General features: G+C 50.8%; 1 protein-coding gene across 2 annotated transcripts in view; it reads left to right on the forward strand.

The window, feature by feature from the left end:
* Nucleotides 1-5,773, forward strand: part of LOC139056200 (GAS2-like protein 1) — a 242,432-nt gene extending 236,659 nt beyond the window's left edge. For both annotated transcript variants that reach the window (XM_070534226.1, XM_070534225.1), the window contains exons 3-5: nucleotides 103-196; nucleotides 605-686; nucleotides 1,309-5,773. In XM_070534226.1, the coding sequence (XP_070390327.1) occupies nucleotides 103-196; nucleotides 605-686; nucleotides 1,309-2,599 (1,467 nt within the window). In that variant the 3' untranslated portion in view covers nucleotides 2,600-5,773. The remainder of the gene's footprint in view (nucleotides 1-102; nucleotides 197-604; nucleotides 687-1,308) is intronic.
* The last annotated feature ends 8,915 nt before the right edge of the window (nucleotides 5,774-14,688 follow it).

A 14,688-nucleotide genomic window follows, 5' to 3' on the forward strand; every position in this document is an offset into this window, starting at 1 on the left:
TGTGTCGGTGCATCAGCACTGTTTCTTTGTTTGTCAACTGGAGCGCCAACTGGACCTGGTCGCTTACGACATTCCCTTTCCACGTTGTGCTTCCCCTCACAGATACTCCGCAGTCACGTGATGGTGCGCGTGGGCGGCGGATGGGACACGCTGGAGCACTACCTCGACAAGCATGACCCCTGCCGGTGCAGATCTGGTGAGCGTCGGGCGGGCAATCTCTCCACGCGATCTACTGCGTGATACTGCGTGATATTGGTAACGGGTGCAATGCGTGTTCCTTTTTTTTCTGCATATACAAAGTATCACAAGAAATTCGGGAGTGACTTGCGCTTTCTGTACTAGAAGATAGTGATAACATATATTCGTGTGTTGAAAGAATCCTTGTGCCATGGTATGGGTGCGGTAGAGTGCACCAATCTATCATCACTTCGTTAAACTGTTTTACAAAATTAAGTATGGGGGCAATCTTTCGAAGGTTTGTACCCAAGGCATGTAGGAACAATATAGCTAATTCTGCTCTCTCTGTCACAGCGTCTGCCGGAGAAAGTTAATTGGCCGAATAAAGTGAGGAAACCTGTTGGTGTTTCGTTTTTCCTTTTTACAGGCCACAGGACATCGACTTCGGCAAAGCTGACCATGACTCCCGGGAAGGGTGGCAGTCCAACCATGCAGGTCACATACAATAGGTCAGTGCCGCATACCTAAACTCTCTTCTTGTACATTTGCATGTCAGGTCATAACTTTGTAACACATACTGCATCTGCCGGTGTGTTCCTTGTGACGATAAGTCAATCAACAAATGTTCGTTCATTTGAGACATTGATCTAGCAAATATAGCAATTATGGGCCCGTTTGGCGCACAATGCAAATTTCTGTTGCGGTCCGACATGCTTGCACTTAGCAGCAATATTTCGTATAAACGCCTGTAACGTTTCAATTGTTGCTTCCTTTCGTACTTCGCCGAGAACTGGCTTCATTAATAAATAGTGCAAAAACTCACAAGGTAAACCCGTCCTCACATTTATCCGTCACCAAGAGGAGTGGCTTTTGTTCATGCTGATAACGACACTGTGCGTAGAACGTGAGGCGCTTTAAATGCAGGGCAGGATGGTTCAGTGCATTTCCCAACACCCTCAGCCGCAACCCGACAATAACCGTTACCTTCTGCGCACTAAATTATCGTTTCACGCGACTTAATGCGCTAATGCAAAGACGCTTGCGAAATAATTGCAGCCGAAGTTCTCGGTACCGTAATCGCATCAGGTTCACTTCGCAACCCTGACCATCTCGTCCCTTGCTCTTTCGCAGACCTCCCGCACCGAGCTACTCCTACGGGAGCACGTCGCCGCTGATGTCACACAGGGGCCTGCCGCACAACAACTCTCTCACCGGCGACCACGACCGAGACCTGACCCCATCGAGGATATCACACTGCAGCGACGACTCGACCAGCTCGAGCAGCGGCGGATGCGGAGTGCCCGCCGACAGCAGCAGCGAGACGTCCGAGGGCGAGTTCGCCAAGACGCCCGGCGGATCGCGCAAGTGCTCGCCGCGCAAGATCGCCAAGACCGGGAACGTCACGCCTCAGCCGGGAGAGTTCGGAAGCCCCAACGGCTCCTCCGCCTCCTGGAAGATGGCGACTCCGGACCGACCCGACTCTGCCGGAGGCTTGCCGCGCCCGCACGACGTCGTCGACAGCGGCGCGGCGTCGGCGGACGAAAGCTACGCGTCGTCCGCTTCGCCCACCGCGTCTCCCGCCAAGACGAACGGAACGACCTCGTCTCCCAGGCACTCGATCTCCGGTGCTGGGTCCAGACAGACTCCCCCACCGCCGGCGTCGTCCGCCAAGTCCAGGATTCCCTACCTCGCCACACCCCACCGGGCCACGAGCACGGAGAACCTGACCACAAACGGATCCACGTCCCCTGTTCCTCCACACCACCAGCAACAGCAGCTGTCCAAGCAGCACCAACTGCAGCAGCCAACGACCAACGGGCGCGTCCGGCAGTCGTCGACTCCGCCCAACCCTAGCGCCAGGCGTCGTTCTGTGGACGCCGGTCTGGCCACTCTGCCCCGCTCCCGGTCACACAGCAGCGAAGGGAGCATGATTGCCGACAAGGGCTTCCTCACGCGAGGCGTTCCGGGCCGCTGCTCGTGGAGGAGTCCGCCCCCGGTGCGGACCTCACCGCGATCCGGCGCCTCCGACGGCGCCGTCAACAAGACCTGGGCCTTCCGGCAGCGCGGTTCTTCGAGACCTGCCCTCACGCCCGACTTGTTCACCGAGCCCGGCTCCAAGAGGAGCGCGGCCCACTCGAGCCCGACCAAATCGCAGAGGCCCAACGTGATATCGCCCCTGCTGCAGGAGCTGCTTCGCGAGAAGGACCTCGACTCGGACGACAAGATCCTGAAGAAGATGGAGTTCATCGTCAACCACTACCGCTCGCGTCTGGACAGGGGCGAATGCGGCGAAGCCAACGGCAGCTCCACCCTCCCAAAGGCCTCCCACACGGCACCCACGTCACCTGACAGCTTCTGCAGCCCGCCGTGTCGGAGGCGAGGCTCCAAGATTCCCATGGCTACTTACTACGACAGGGACTAATCCAAACTGTTGTTTTGAAGACTCTCTGCTTAGAACTGCTGTCCGCCCCGTGGTGTGCCGAAAGATCATCGGTGCTATAGCGGGTTCGGGACAGTACGGAGGGGGAAAACAAAGACATGTTTGCCACCACGACCGGCCCTCTCTGACAGGCTGGAATGCCGCCGTCGAGAATTGCTGTCCTCCTGACAAGAGGATAAGTTGTTAGATGCTGCAAGAGAGCGCTCCTGCATGGCCTGTTATAGAGAGTGATGATTCACACGGTCTTACAGAGCTGCGTTTCGCGTGTTCTCGTGCGAGTTGCAGAGTTTCTTGATAACGGGAGGCCTGCAAGGCGGGTGAAAACTTTGAGTTTGGCATCCCAACAACATTTTCTTCGCGTGCACGTAACACGCGAGGCCCACCTGTAATCACAGCTATAGTTAACAACTCGCAACACATCCACCTGTTGCATGGCGCAGAAGTGAAAGAAAAAAAAAACAAGGAAGAAAAGGCATGCGCTGTTGTTTCGGGCGGAAGCGCTGCTCGGAGCTGAAGTTTTCTTTTCCCGAGATCAAACTTTATAGCGTTACCTGAAAATGAGGCTCGTACGAATATAGCAGTAGTCGTACCAGTCCGAGTGTTGAGCGCGAGTCTGGACAAGTACGAAGGTACAGATCGCCGAAACGTTTTACGTCATAGGACGACCTCGGGAATGGGGCGAAACCCAGCGAGAACGTGGTCGTACAATAATAATAAATGCGCTCAGGAGCTTTTTCAAACACACACACGCAACAGATTAACAGTGTAGATATATTTTTTAAAGTCTATTTTACCCGACACGACCTAGCGTAGCAGTATAGTGTCCGCGTTACTCTCGAAACTTCGCATTAGCGGAGGGAAGGAGAAATAGAAGTGGCAGTTAGCGAAATGTCTGGAGAGAGAACACCGGCGTTCAGCTATTTCGACACGCTTGAGAATAAGTAACATGGCATTTAACAGAACGACGCTGTCCGAGACCTCTTTAAAGGTCACTTTGCTGGCTAGTTCGGTGCGAGTACAGCTACCAATACTGCCCCCAAGCAGGGGGGGATGGGTATTGGTCCAAGATGTGCTTTTCTTTTAGATATTTTGTTCGGGACGAGTGCCATGCATGATGTGCGTGAAGAGTTTACGAAGAGTGTTTGTATATTTGTTTTTTGCTTTCGCTGAAGCAGCAAGACAAATGGCAGCGCGCTTGTTTTGCTCTTTTGTTTGTTACGATCGTTCTATTCATTATCTCTCGGTGTTCGCACAAGCAGCTGGTTTTATCTTTTATTTTTTTTAAATCTGTATAGCGTTGCAATCAACATCACATCTGACCCAGGCGCACATCTTGAAAATGGCTCGGAAGCCGTGCGTCTCGTATAACTTGGTCCGCTTTTGTTGCTGCTTCTAGTCTGCAGGATATAAAACATAGACGCACACAGGCCGGTTTCCTTTGAGACCAACGCAACTATATATGATTTGGGAAGTTACCGCAAAGAGCACACGAGACTTCAAGAAAGGGGCAACACGAGGCGGTACCCATAAACGTGTCTACTCTTGAAGTAATGCAACGTGGCAGAGTGTGGGTGTAGGCCAGTCTGTGACCCACACTCTTCTACGTCACATTACTTCAAAAGTAGGCGCGTTTATGTGCACCGCCTTGTGCTGTCCCTTTCTTGAAGTCCCGTGTGCTCTTTGCGGTAACTTCCCAAATCATGGATCACCGATCACACTCTGCTATGTTACCAACTATAAACTTTCACAATGAGTATGAGGCTTCCATGTTCGCTGGCTCCTACGCCCTTAATTGTTTGTTGGCCTGTAAGAATTCTATTTACAAACTGCAGACGGCGCATTAGGAACGTCTGTCGACAGCCTTTAGATTGAGGTCGAATGAGAGACGTGATGAAAGGTGAAGATGGCAGCAGACGCGAATGGCGAACGAAACAGAAAAAAGGTGTTTGTGGGAAAATGAAAACTTGGAAGTGGCCAACAGGGGTACCGAACAAGGGAATGTTCAGCCCGGAGACAACGCTTCGACAAGGGGCACCTGTATCCTTCAGGACCTTGACGAAGACATGCACCCTTTGTCGAAACGTTGTCCCCATACCGGGCATTTTCCTTGTTCGCCCGCTGTCGATCGCTGTGCGAATGTGGTGCAATCGTACGTGAATTTTAATGATTCAAGATAACTGTAGCTGCCGGCAAATACTGCAGCTATCAATTTGACAGCTTCAGGGTAGTCGCGCTTTTTCTTTCGCGGCGTGTCAGCGTTGGACTACGCACCGCGAGACAGTGACAAGTGTTCCTGCAGTGCACTTTTTTGCAGACCAGGCATGGACAAACGCAGCACACGTTTCCTATTCACAAACGTTGATCAGTTGTTGTTGCTCAGCACGGAACCCCTAGTGTATTGCCGTCACTGCAGCTACGCCAGATGTTACGGTGTATGCTCAACTAAAGAAAACTAAAGAGAAAACAAGATAAACGCAGACATTCGGCACTGTCTGTTGGTTTGAACAAGGTGGACAACGTACGGCCGAGTTCATTGATTGAGGATTCCGCAAGTCTTCGAAGCCGAGTTTGGCTTCGTAAGTCGAGATTTCTTCATCAATTAGAAGTGACTGAAAGGTTTCCTAGCTTTAATTGACGCCCGGTTCGTTTGGCAGCTGTTATACTGACTACACCTTGATGGGGTTACACCGAACGTTACCTTAGGGGGGAAAAAAAATTAACGAGTGTGCGATAGGCTGCGTAACGGATGTTTCGTCGATGTTTATTAGACCGCTGAATCCAACACGCGCAACTGACGCTGCAGTCATTTGTACATAATAATAATTGCGAATGTTTTAGGTGAGGAGGAGCACTGGGATGTGCGGAGGTGCAGATGGCATATTGTGAGAAGACGTCGCTTGCTGTTGGCGCGCGTTCGACAGCGCGCTCAATTTGAAGTGCTATACACTGTTACTTAGCTTGAAAAAAAAATAAAGAAAAAGACACGCCCACACGCCAGACACCGTGTTCGGGTAAGCACGCCATCAAAAGTAATGTAACAAAGTGTTCTTTTTTTTTTTCTAGGAACTGTCAACTTGGTCATTGTTGTCGGTATGCTTTGTCGTTGCCTATACCTCAGCTAAAATGTTGTAAATAAAAGTTCTGTTTTTAACAAAAGTATGTCGCATGTCTCTTGTTCACTGACGCGCATTATTGAAACACAAACAAGCCAAGTGAACTGTAGAACACGTCCTGGGATTTCCACGATCACTGGGCGCTAAACACCGAAGGTACACTAAAGCGTTAATTTAGGCTAATAACAAAGCTATAGGCATTGGTACCAAACCATTCTTCTACCGTAGCAGAGCCGCTACATTTACTGTCCAAGGAGGATCGGTAAGACGCAAAAACGAAAGTGTCGCACGGCAACCCTGAAACTGCTTACCGTAACCTCTGGCGATGACGTCACAGGTTTTGTCGGCCTCTGCTTGTGTCTATGTAACTGTCTATTCTCAAGTATTTACTCTAGAGGAGGACTGACATTTCAGTGTTAAGGACCGTAATACTCAACCTAGCAGATTTTGAGCACTTCTTCCTTCATCAAGACGGCACGGCCTAATTACGAAGATACACATCGATGTTGCAAGGTGATTGATGTCTGTGACGTAACATTGACGTACTGGTGTTCATGTTTCGGTGAGTAATTAAGGAAAGAGAAACTTGTCCTTTTTCCCCAACTAGTGATAAACCTTTTCCTACAGAATGGACGCAAACAATCTTCAGAAAATGCTTTACCATATTACGAAAGGATCTGGGGTTCCTCATTAGTGTTCCTTTAATAGGAAGCCTTAGCTCGAGGCCGACTCCGATTGCCCTGTCCAAATACATGTAAAACGCAGAAATACTATTATGAGACAACGGCGGGACCAATTCGCAATAAACTTGTTGCACTTGAGAGAGAGAGAGAGCAGCGTTTTGATTTATGGCACAGAATATTTTTGCAGAAATTCCCCGGAAGTTGGTCAATAAAAAAAACAGTTGATGCATGAAATTCAGAAATGTGTAGCTGCGCAAAAATTTAAAAAAAAAATGCACGTGTTCCAAACTCGAGCGTTCCACACAACAGTGGACCGCACTGTACACCGACCGTAACGTAACGCTCCGCAGTGCAGGCGCTCTTTGTTTACAAACACGCGGCGCGCTCTCCGAGAGCGGTACGAAACTGCGGCACCCCGCTGGGTCGAGATGAACGGCCGCGATTCGGAGGCATAAAACGGGTGCGTGCGGCTTCCGAGAGAAGGAGGAGGGGGAGGAGGCGAAGAGGCGTAGGGTTCCGGGAGGCCCCGCGGGCGGGGGTGATGTTATAAGGCGCGCGCACTCGCGGCACGGGGTGTAGTATTTGGAACCCGAGGTCGTTGGCACGGCAATCACGGCCTGGGGCCCGGACCCCCAAAAAAACGCCCCGCCCTCCGAGGGTGCCCCGCGACGTTCCCGTCCCAACGCCCGTGACCAAACAATCGGTGCTTGCGCCGCCGCCGGGCGGCTTTGGATAGCTTAATCCCCCGCGCCTCTTAGACCTCGTGGTCGAGAGGAACTGTGGGGGTCGTGACGTCACTGCAGGGAGAGGGCGACATTCGCCCTTTAATAGTGAGAAGCGGGGCACAGCCTTGAGTCCGCCAGTTGGGATTTCTGACACCAAGTCGAATGTGCATCGAAAAAGAAAAGTGAATCAGTCAACCATTCAATCGATCAATCAACCAAATGAACTCTTATTTGTCCATGAGAAACGTCGCCGTATTGCGGAAGAAAGCTGTACACTTCAGCTTAACAAGCCCCAGGCCCTCTCCCCTTCTGTGCAAAGTTCGACAGCGAGTGGACAGTGGTACACTTCTTAACAATGCACGTGCAGGAAGCAGTAAAACATGCTACAGTCGGATACAACTTTAGAAAAAAGGGGGCGTTTACCCCTCCGAGGCGGATCCACCAATGGGCGCGCACTCTGGACCAACGTCATGCGCCGGACGGCCAGTGACTTCGCCGCTTCGGTCATCTGGGCGGGGCCTCCCCTTTTTTCTAAAGTTGTATCCGACTATAGGTAAGCGCGTGCGATAGGGGGAAAAAGAGTTATGCAGAACGAATTCCCGATGTTTGTCTATGTAAGTGAAGCTTTCTTGGTTTTGGAGACAGATTACGACGTGTCCGTGGTTTCGGATCGTCTAATATTATTTGTTATTATTATTATTATTAGTATTATTGGATATTTCGAAGGGTCGCCAAAGACAACTGAGAAAGAAGTGTCTTTTGCAGTCCCATTTACATACGTCTGAAGATGCCATTTGCCTCTGTCTGGAGGCTTAGTAGTTCAGAGTATCTTTTTCCCGGTTATTTGTGAAACGCAACCCCTTCTGCTGCTATCGGAAAACCCCGTGCACTTGAATTTCAAATAGCTCGCCGCTATTCAGAGGCGTCGTAAATCACATGAGTGAACTAAGAACGCGTACCGCACAGGCTTTTTTAATCAAGCGACACAGTCGTGAACCGGAGCCGATGATATACTCACGAAAGATAAATACGCGAAATGGGCGCAGGATACATGGCCCTAATCAGGCACTATATAAGCGGGTGCAATACGATATGACATCAGCATGCATTTGCGAAGTTGGTGGAGTTAAGAAGCAGAAATGGAATGTCCAAAGTGCGGGAGGGATGCTAAGAAGTCTTCCTTCCATATATTTCACAAAGGTGCGCATACACCTACACCTCTTCTTGTGTTATCTCTCTCTCTCAGTATATATCAGTATATATATATATATATATATATATATATATATATATATATATATATATATATATATATATATATATATATATATATATATATATATATACGCCGACAGAGCATGCTCGATTCGTTGGTGTAGCATAAAAAAGGAAAACGCCGTACGCAGATGCACGTTCTTTACGGTCCAAACTTTACGGCTGGGGTGCCAGCCTTCGCCAGCCTGTATATATATTTGCCATGCGCGTGGTTTCCGACAGACCTGGCCCCTTCTCGACACTACTATGTTATTTCAAAGCACTTCGTCTTCCGACGAGTATGTGGACCAGATGCGGCAGAACGTTCTCGGCTAACAGCAGCGCCAAAGAGAGAGAGAGAGAGACAAAAGGAGAGAAGGAAAAACAGAAGCACGAAGTGAACCACAAACAAAACAAAAACGTCATTGGGCGAGAGAGCGCGCTTTCTAATTGACGAGACACAACAGCTGCCGAATTCTGGCAGCGTGGCTTCGCCGCACTTCGAGCAGAGGGTAGATTTTTTTTTTTTATGGAAAGCAACAAAAGAGGCGAACATTTCCCCGCACCGAACCGGGACTTCTATATCCGCACTGCCATCTGCGGCTTTCTTTAAAATAGATAGAAAGGGTGGGTCTTCGAATCGTCCCCCTTTTATCGGGAAAATGCCTGACTGCCGCTCTTGATTGGCCAAGCTAACCCCGGCGACAAGGGAGAACCGTACGTTCCACCCGACTCTTCCATCCACCACGTGCCGAAGCGTATGGACGAGGCAACCTAAAGTTTGCCCGCGCGGCACCAGCGCCGAATGCTCCCCTAGCGGACCAATGGAAGTTTGGAGGGTCGTCGCTGCGCTGGCGCGCGCCCGTGTTCTGTACGGCGGGAGCGCTCGTGCGCGTGGTTTTTGCGATGCCGAGTGCGACCTCATCAGCCAGGAAAGGTGGCACGCAATACTGATGTGTTGTTGATTGCCACAGCAGCCTCGAAAACACGAAAGGTCCTACGCCGCCCGTGAAGTTCTACAGATTTCCTGGGAAGTGGGACGATAAGGACAGACGACAAGCATGGATAACTGCAGTGCGCGGCCGAGTCGAGTAAGTCTCATACTTTCGCATTCGCGTGTAATATCTTGAAAGCGGAATAGTCATATGCCTGTTTTTAGTGCACGGACGTTTGTTTAGTCGTGTCGCGTTGTTGAATTGTGGTGGCATCCGCCGTTTGTTAGCGGTAAATGCAGGCGTGTTGCGCCGCTAAGCTCTACGACGCGTGCTCGATTCCCAGCCACGGCGGCCGCATTTCGATAGGGGCAAAATGCAAGAACACCCTTGTTACCGTGTGCTTTGATTTTTGTGCACGTTAAAGAACCCCCAGAGCTTAAAATTATTCCTGAGACTCCCCATTACAGCGGGCTTCATATTGATTTCGTGGTTTTGGCACGGTTTTGGCACTTGGAACCTCCGAATTTATTTGATTTCACTGTGCCTTCCCTCGCGATTGGCATGGACGAGCTCAAGAGAGTTATTTCCTTTTTCCAAACGCTGCAACTTAAATTACTAGTTGTGCAGGTAACGAAAGGGGCCGCGCGCTACTTGTGTGTGGTATCAGACCGTATTTAATGCAAGCCGCGGTCGTCGCGTGCGTCGGGAAGCGGCAGATCGGATAGCAACCGCTCGAGACGTGCGCGTTATGTTTGTTGTTTCCCCATGCTTTCTAAGTATCTAAGTGTGCAAGTATCGTAACTTGTAGTGGTAGCACTCTTGTAGAATAATATATGCACACAATCACAGGAACGTTACCTTTGCAAACATATTATTGGGAGTAATTTAATCCCCACAACAAATAGGCACACATACTGTTTCACTCATATGCGATGCAGATGGAAGCGGCGCCAAACAGACCAATGGCAATCACAACAGTCTTCTCAGCAGTCAGCACCACTGGGACATGTGCTTTCCTACTGCAGCGACGCAGCTCTTGAGCAGCGGCAAGACACGTGTGAAACAGACTCCAGAACAAGCCTTTGTGAAGTGACGGAACCATCAAGAAGCAGCCCAATGGATCTGCAGTCACCGAGTAGTATGACAACAGAAGTTTCTGCTGCCAGTATGACTTATGTTGTAATTGAAATAAAAGTGGCTAAATTTCTGAACATGGTGCGTACCTCTAACTCGACGTCGTCTACGATCTTGTCGGACACCTGTGACACGCACTTGGCTTTCACTATCACATCACCGTCCACAATTAGTTCAACGCCGTACACGTTCGGAAGCAGACGCTCCCCTATCGTGAGGTTGCCGCCACGAAAAAAAAGCTGTCGGCGTCGGCAGCCTTCTTGCAACCGCACGGCAATCTTTGCATGGCTGTTGCGCAAGCAGGCGATCTGCCGCCGTCGAAAACGGAGCGCCGTGAGCACGAGCAGCGAAGAAAAGCGCGGACAACACAATGTAAACAAAGCGGAGACTGCGTCACGGCGCGACCGCCCGACTTGACGCTTCCACATTGGGGGCGCTGTCAAGAGGCGCAGTAGCGCCGCCTGGCCATGGTTTTCTTGTCTATAATCTCTGCGGAACGGGACCGAATATCTAATCAGCGAGCAGATAAAGACGAGCAGTAAACAAGACACAAAGAGCTGCGGGGGGCATAAAAAGTATCGACGAACAAAACGAGCACGCCCGCTTTCAAAATAGGCATCCGGACCCTCTCTCTAGCTTGCGATTATCTGTGGCATACCGTGGAGAAAGAGAGAGAGAAAGAGATGAGAAAGGGGGTATACGACAAGCAAGGGGAGAAGGAAGGTCGCGCTGTACGTCGAAAGAGGAGAAGCGCGTTCGGGATGGCGCAGCATTGCATCAACCTGCGTGCTGGTCCCCGCGCGGCACGCGCCCGGAATAGCGTCTCGAAGAGACACAACAAGGCGTCTTTAAGCTTTTATTTCTTTTCTTTTTTGTACTGCTTGCTTCGCTTTCCCTCGTGCCTGTACGAGGATGGAATGCCGCACCTCGTGTGTCGCGCGCGCGACTCGCAGGCAGGACGCGTGTACGACAGTGAACGCGCGCGCCTTGTGCGTCGTGTTTCTGAACGCGCGACCGTAGCGCGCGCGCGTTTGTGTGTGTGTGTGTGTGTGTGTGTGTGTGCGCGCGTGTATGTGTGTGTGTGTCTGTGTGTGTGCGTGTGTTGTAGGAGTTGGAGCGGTCGTAGTTGTAGGGAGGACCTTGGTGCGACAGGACTAGGCGAGCAGGGTTTATTTGCAGTATTTACATCTTAGACAAGACATATGTCGACAGTCTAGCTTGAATCCCATATGGAGCCCGCAAGACTAACATACAGCAAACAGCTTACGAGCACACAGCTCACGAGTACATTTCGAGCATGACAACGAACACTCACCTCACGACGACGAGCACACTCTAGCAGCCGACAATCGCTGCTTATAAGCACTTGGCCCCCCCTTGATTCCAAGCGAACGGAAACGTTCGTCCAGTCATCGTTCGACGTCACCGATCGACGTCACCGAAGATGACCCGCCCTTTTGGAGGAGGCGTGCTCACATACTCGTGTTGCACACACACACAGGTGCAAAGGTCCGGAGCCGACGTCAGAGGGGCTTCGTAGTCTCTGCTCTGTCCCGGGTGGCGCGGCGGGGTACCACATTCCTGAGCTGACCCGGCGCCACGTGGCTGCCGGTCATCCGCAGTTCTCTGAAGTGCGCCCCGTCTGGTTGCATTGGAACACGTGCAGCGGTCTGAAATAGCTGGCAAGTTGTCACCCCGTATGGCCATTCCTAACCGTGTGTGTGCGCGCGTGTGTGCGATTGCGTGCGTGCGTGTGTGTGTGTGTGTGTGTTTGTGTGTGTGTGTTTGTGTGTGTGTGTGTGTGCGTGTGTGTGTGTGTGTGCTGTTACTGTTCTTCTCAGTTAACTTGATTGGATGTGGTAGCGGAGGAAGGAATTATTTATTGTGAGGTTCGTTACAGCGCAACACAAAAAAACCCGGACAAAAAGAAGGAATGAAAGACGACACAGCGCTGATTCAGTGTAAGGTTAGTTACAGCGCAACACAAGAAACACGGACAAAAGGAAAGTATAAAAACTTCCTTTTGTGTCGTCGTTTTACACCTTCATTTTGTCCGTGTTTCTTGTGTTGCGCTGTAAAGAACCTTACAATGAATCCTAACAGGCTGGCCCAACTTGCCGTCTCAATGGAGGAAGGAACGAACCGGGAGGGAACCTGACGTGGCATGATTGAAGCCGAACTATAAGTGAGCGCAACACGTGATCGTCGCGTCAGAGCGCGCGGCAGGTTTCAGCTGCTCCCCGTGCACCACTGGGGAGCGTCTGAACAAGCGCGCATCAGTTTAAAGCAACCGGGCACTAAACATTCCAGGCCAATAAGCTTTTAGTCTCGGGGGTCACGTGCTTGGCCGAGCTTCCGAGTGGAAAAACGAAGTAAATGGCTTTCACGCGGGGTTGGCTGGCCAGGCTGGCTGCGGGACGGAATGCTTTCTGTTAGTTCATTTCCTTCCTCCATCTCTGTCGTGTTTGCGGCACTGAGCAGCACGCGATCTGTCAGATTGCACCGTATTGTCAAGTTCGCCAGCTTGTCAGTTCTGGTTCATCAACACGGCGAAATTCTAGAACATGGCGCGATTAGACAATGTCCTGAAAAACACTCCCTCTCTTGCTTTCGAACGCAACGTGAGAGTGATGATATAGAGTAACTCAAATCTTTATGTGGAAAGAAATGGAGGGGGTAGGGGAGCATTGACCGAGTTGAAGTGACTTGTTCACGTTAGCTTGAGCGCAACATGAAATGGCAACGTAAAGACGACGACATCGTTTCTATGCGTCCTTCCATATGTGTGGCGATGAGGCCAACCTAGCTATCGTACAAGTGGAGTAATTTTCCCGAAGGTGGAAAAAGGGGGGAACTTTGGGCCAGTTGGTGCGACATGTTTAAAGAGGAAAAGAACCGCAACTTCAGACGGGACGTGAGGAAGGAGTGGACAGGACGAGCGGTATGGGACAGGACCGCGCGTCCTGTCCACTCCTCGTAACGTCCCGTCTGAAGTCGCGGTTCTTTTCCTCTTTACCCAAGAGGCAAGTAGCACGAAAGCTTCCTTTTCGTGCTATGTATGAGTGTGCCATATTATGCTGCGGCCCAGATCTCATACTGAGCACGCACACCAATGCATATGCCTCTTCACACGTGAGCATAACGCACGTATAGTCTCCGTGCAGGCCCATAAAGCCATGCGGACAATTTATGAGTGTGTCATTTCATGCAACGTCCTCGCCATCCGGAGTAACATGCTAAACGCGCTAACAAAGGCTAACATCCCAAGCACTCAATAAATAAATAAATAAATCCAATCAATCAATCGGTTTATTTCCACTTGAAAGAGCGGAGGGCCAGAAAGTAAAAGCACCAGAGAGCTTGACAAGACTTCCTAGCCCCTGTGCGGTTAAAGGACGTCTTTCCCTGTCTTTAGCTCTCGGCTTACTAAATAGAAAAAAATATTGGCTTTAATAAATTTAAGTATGGCTCAGGCAGTCACTGCATGCTGAAGGAGTTGCAATCGCGACCTCTGCTCTTCAAGTGTATACCTACAGCATCTTTCTTTTTTTTTTTACGCCATAGTTAAGCAAACAGCAAATGTGCAAATAATGGTACGTCCCCTCCAGAACGCTATACGCAGCGTTCGGAGAACGTGCCGGCGGCCGCGTCGTCCACCCGGTGCACTTGCAGGTTGCGCACCACGATCATCTTTCGCGGTCATCGGGGTGCGACGATACAAAGACCGTCCGCGGTGTAAGTAACCCCGCCACCCGTCACTTCACCGTTTTCGGTCGCGCTTAAACCGCTTAATGACGCTTTTGTCTATTCGCGGGTAGCTCGCAAAACGAAACTATTAATCGCCGCTACTTCACGAGCGCAGAGCGCGGCCGTTGTGTGTTGTGCGTGCAGAGCTAAAATAATCTACCGGCGCTGCGAAGGGCTTGTTATACGCGGCGATTTGCAGTGCGTGCGGAATGACCCTAACTAACCTTTAACCCACCGCTTCGCGAAGCGGCCGCGCGCGCTCCAAGCTGTGGCGTTCTAAACAGCGCCCTCGCGCCACGACAAAGAAACCACTCGATCCTCCGTTCAGCCCTATAAGCGCAACAAAGGAGCGGTGAAGAGAAACAGCGCCGCGTCTTGGCTATAGGAAAGACGGCGGAGTGCTCGTACGACCATCTCCTAATGAGGGGAGCAAAGCGGTCGTTTCACGATTAAGGAAGCACCGAATAAGAATTCTCGACA

Source organism: Dermacentor albipictus, chromosome 2 (genome assembly GCF_038994185.2).
Source record: "Dermacentor albipictus isolate Rhodes 1998 colony chromosome 2, USDA_Dalb.pri_finalv2, whole genome shotgun sequence".
Lineage (NCBI taxonomy): Eukaryota > Metazoa > Arthropoda > Arachnida > Ixodida > Ixodidae > Dermacentor > Dermacentor albipictus.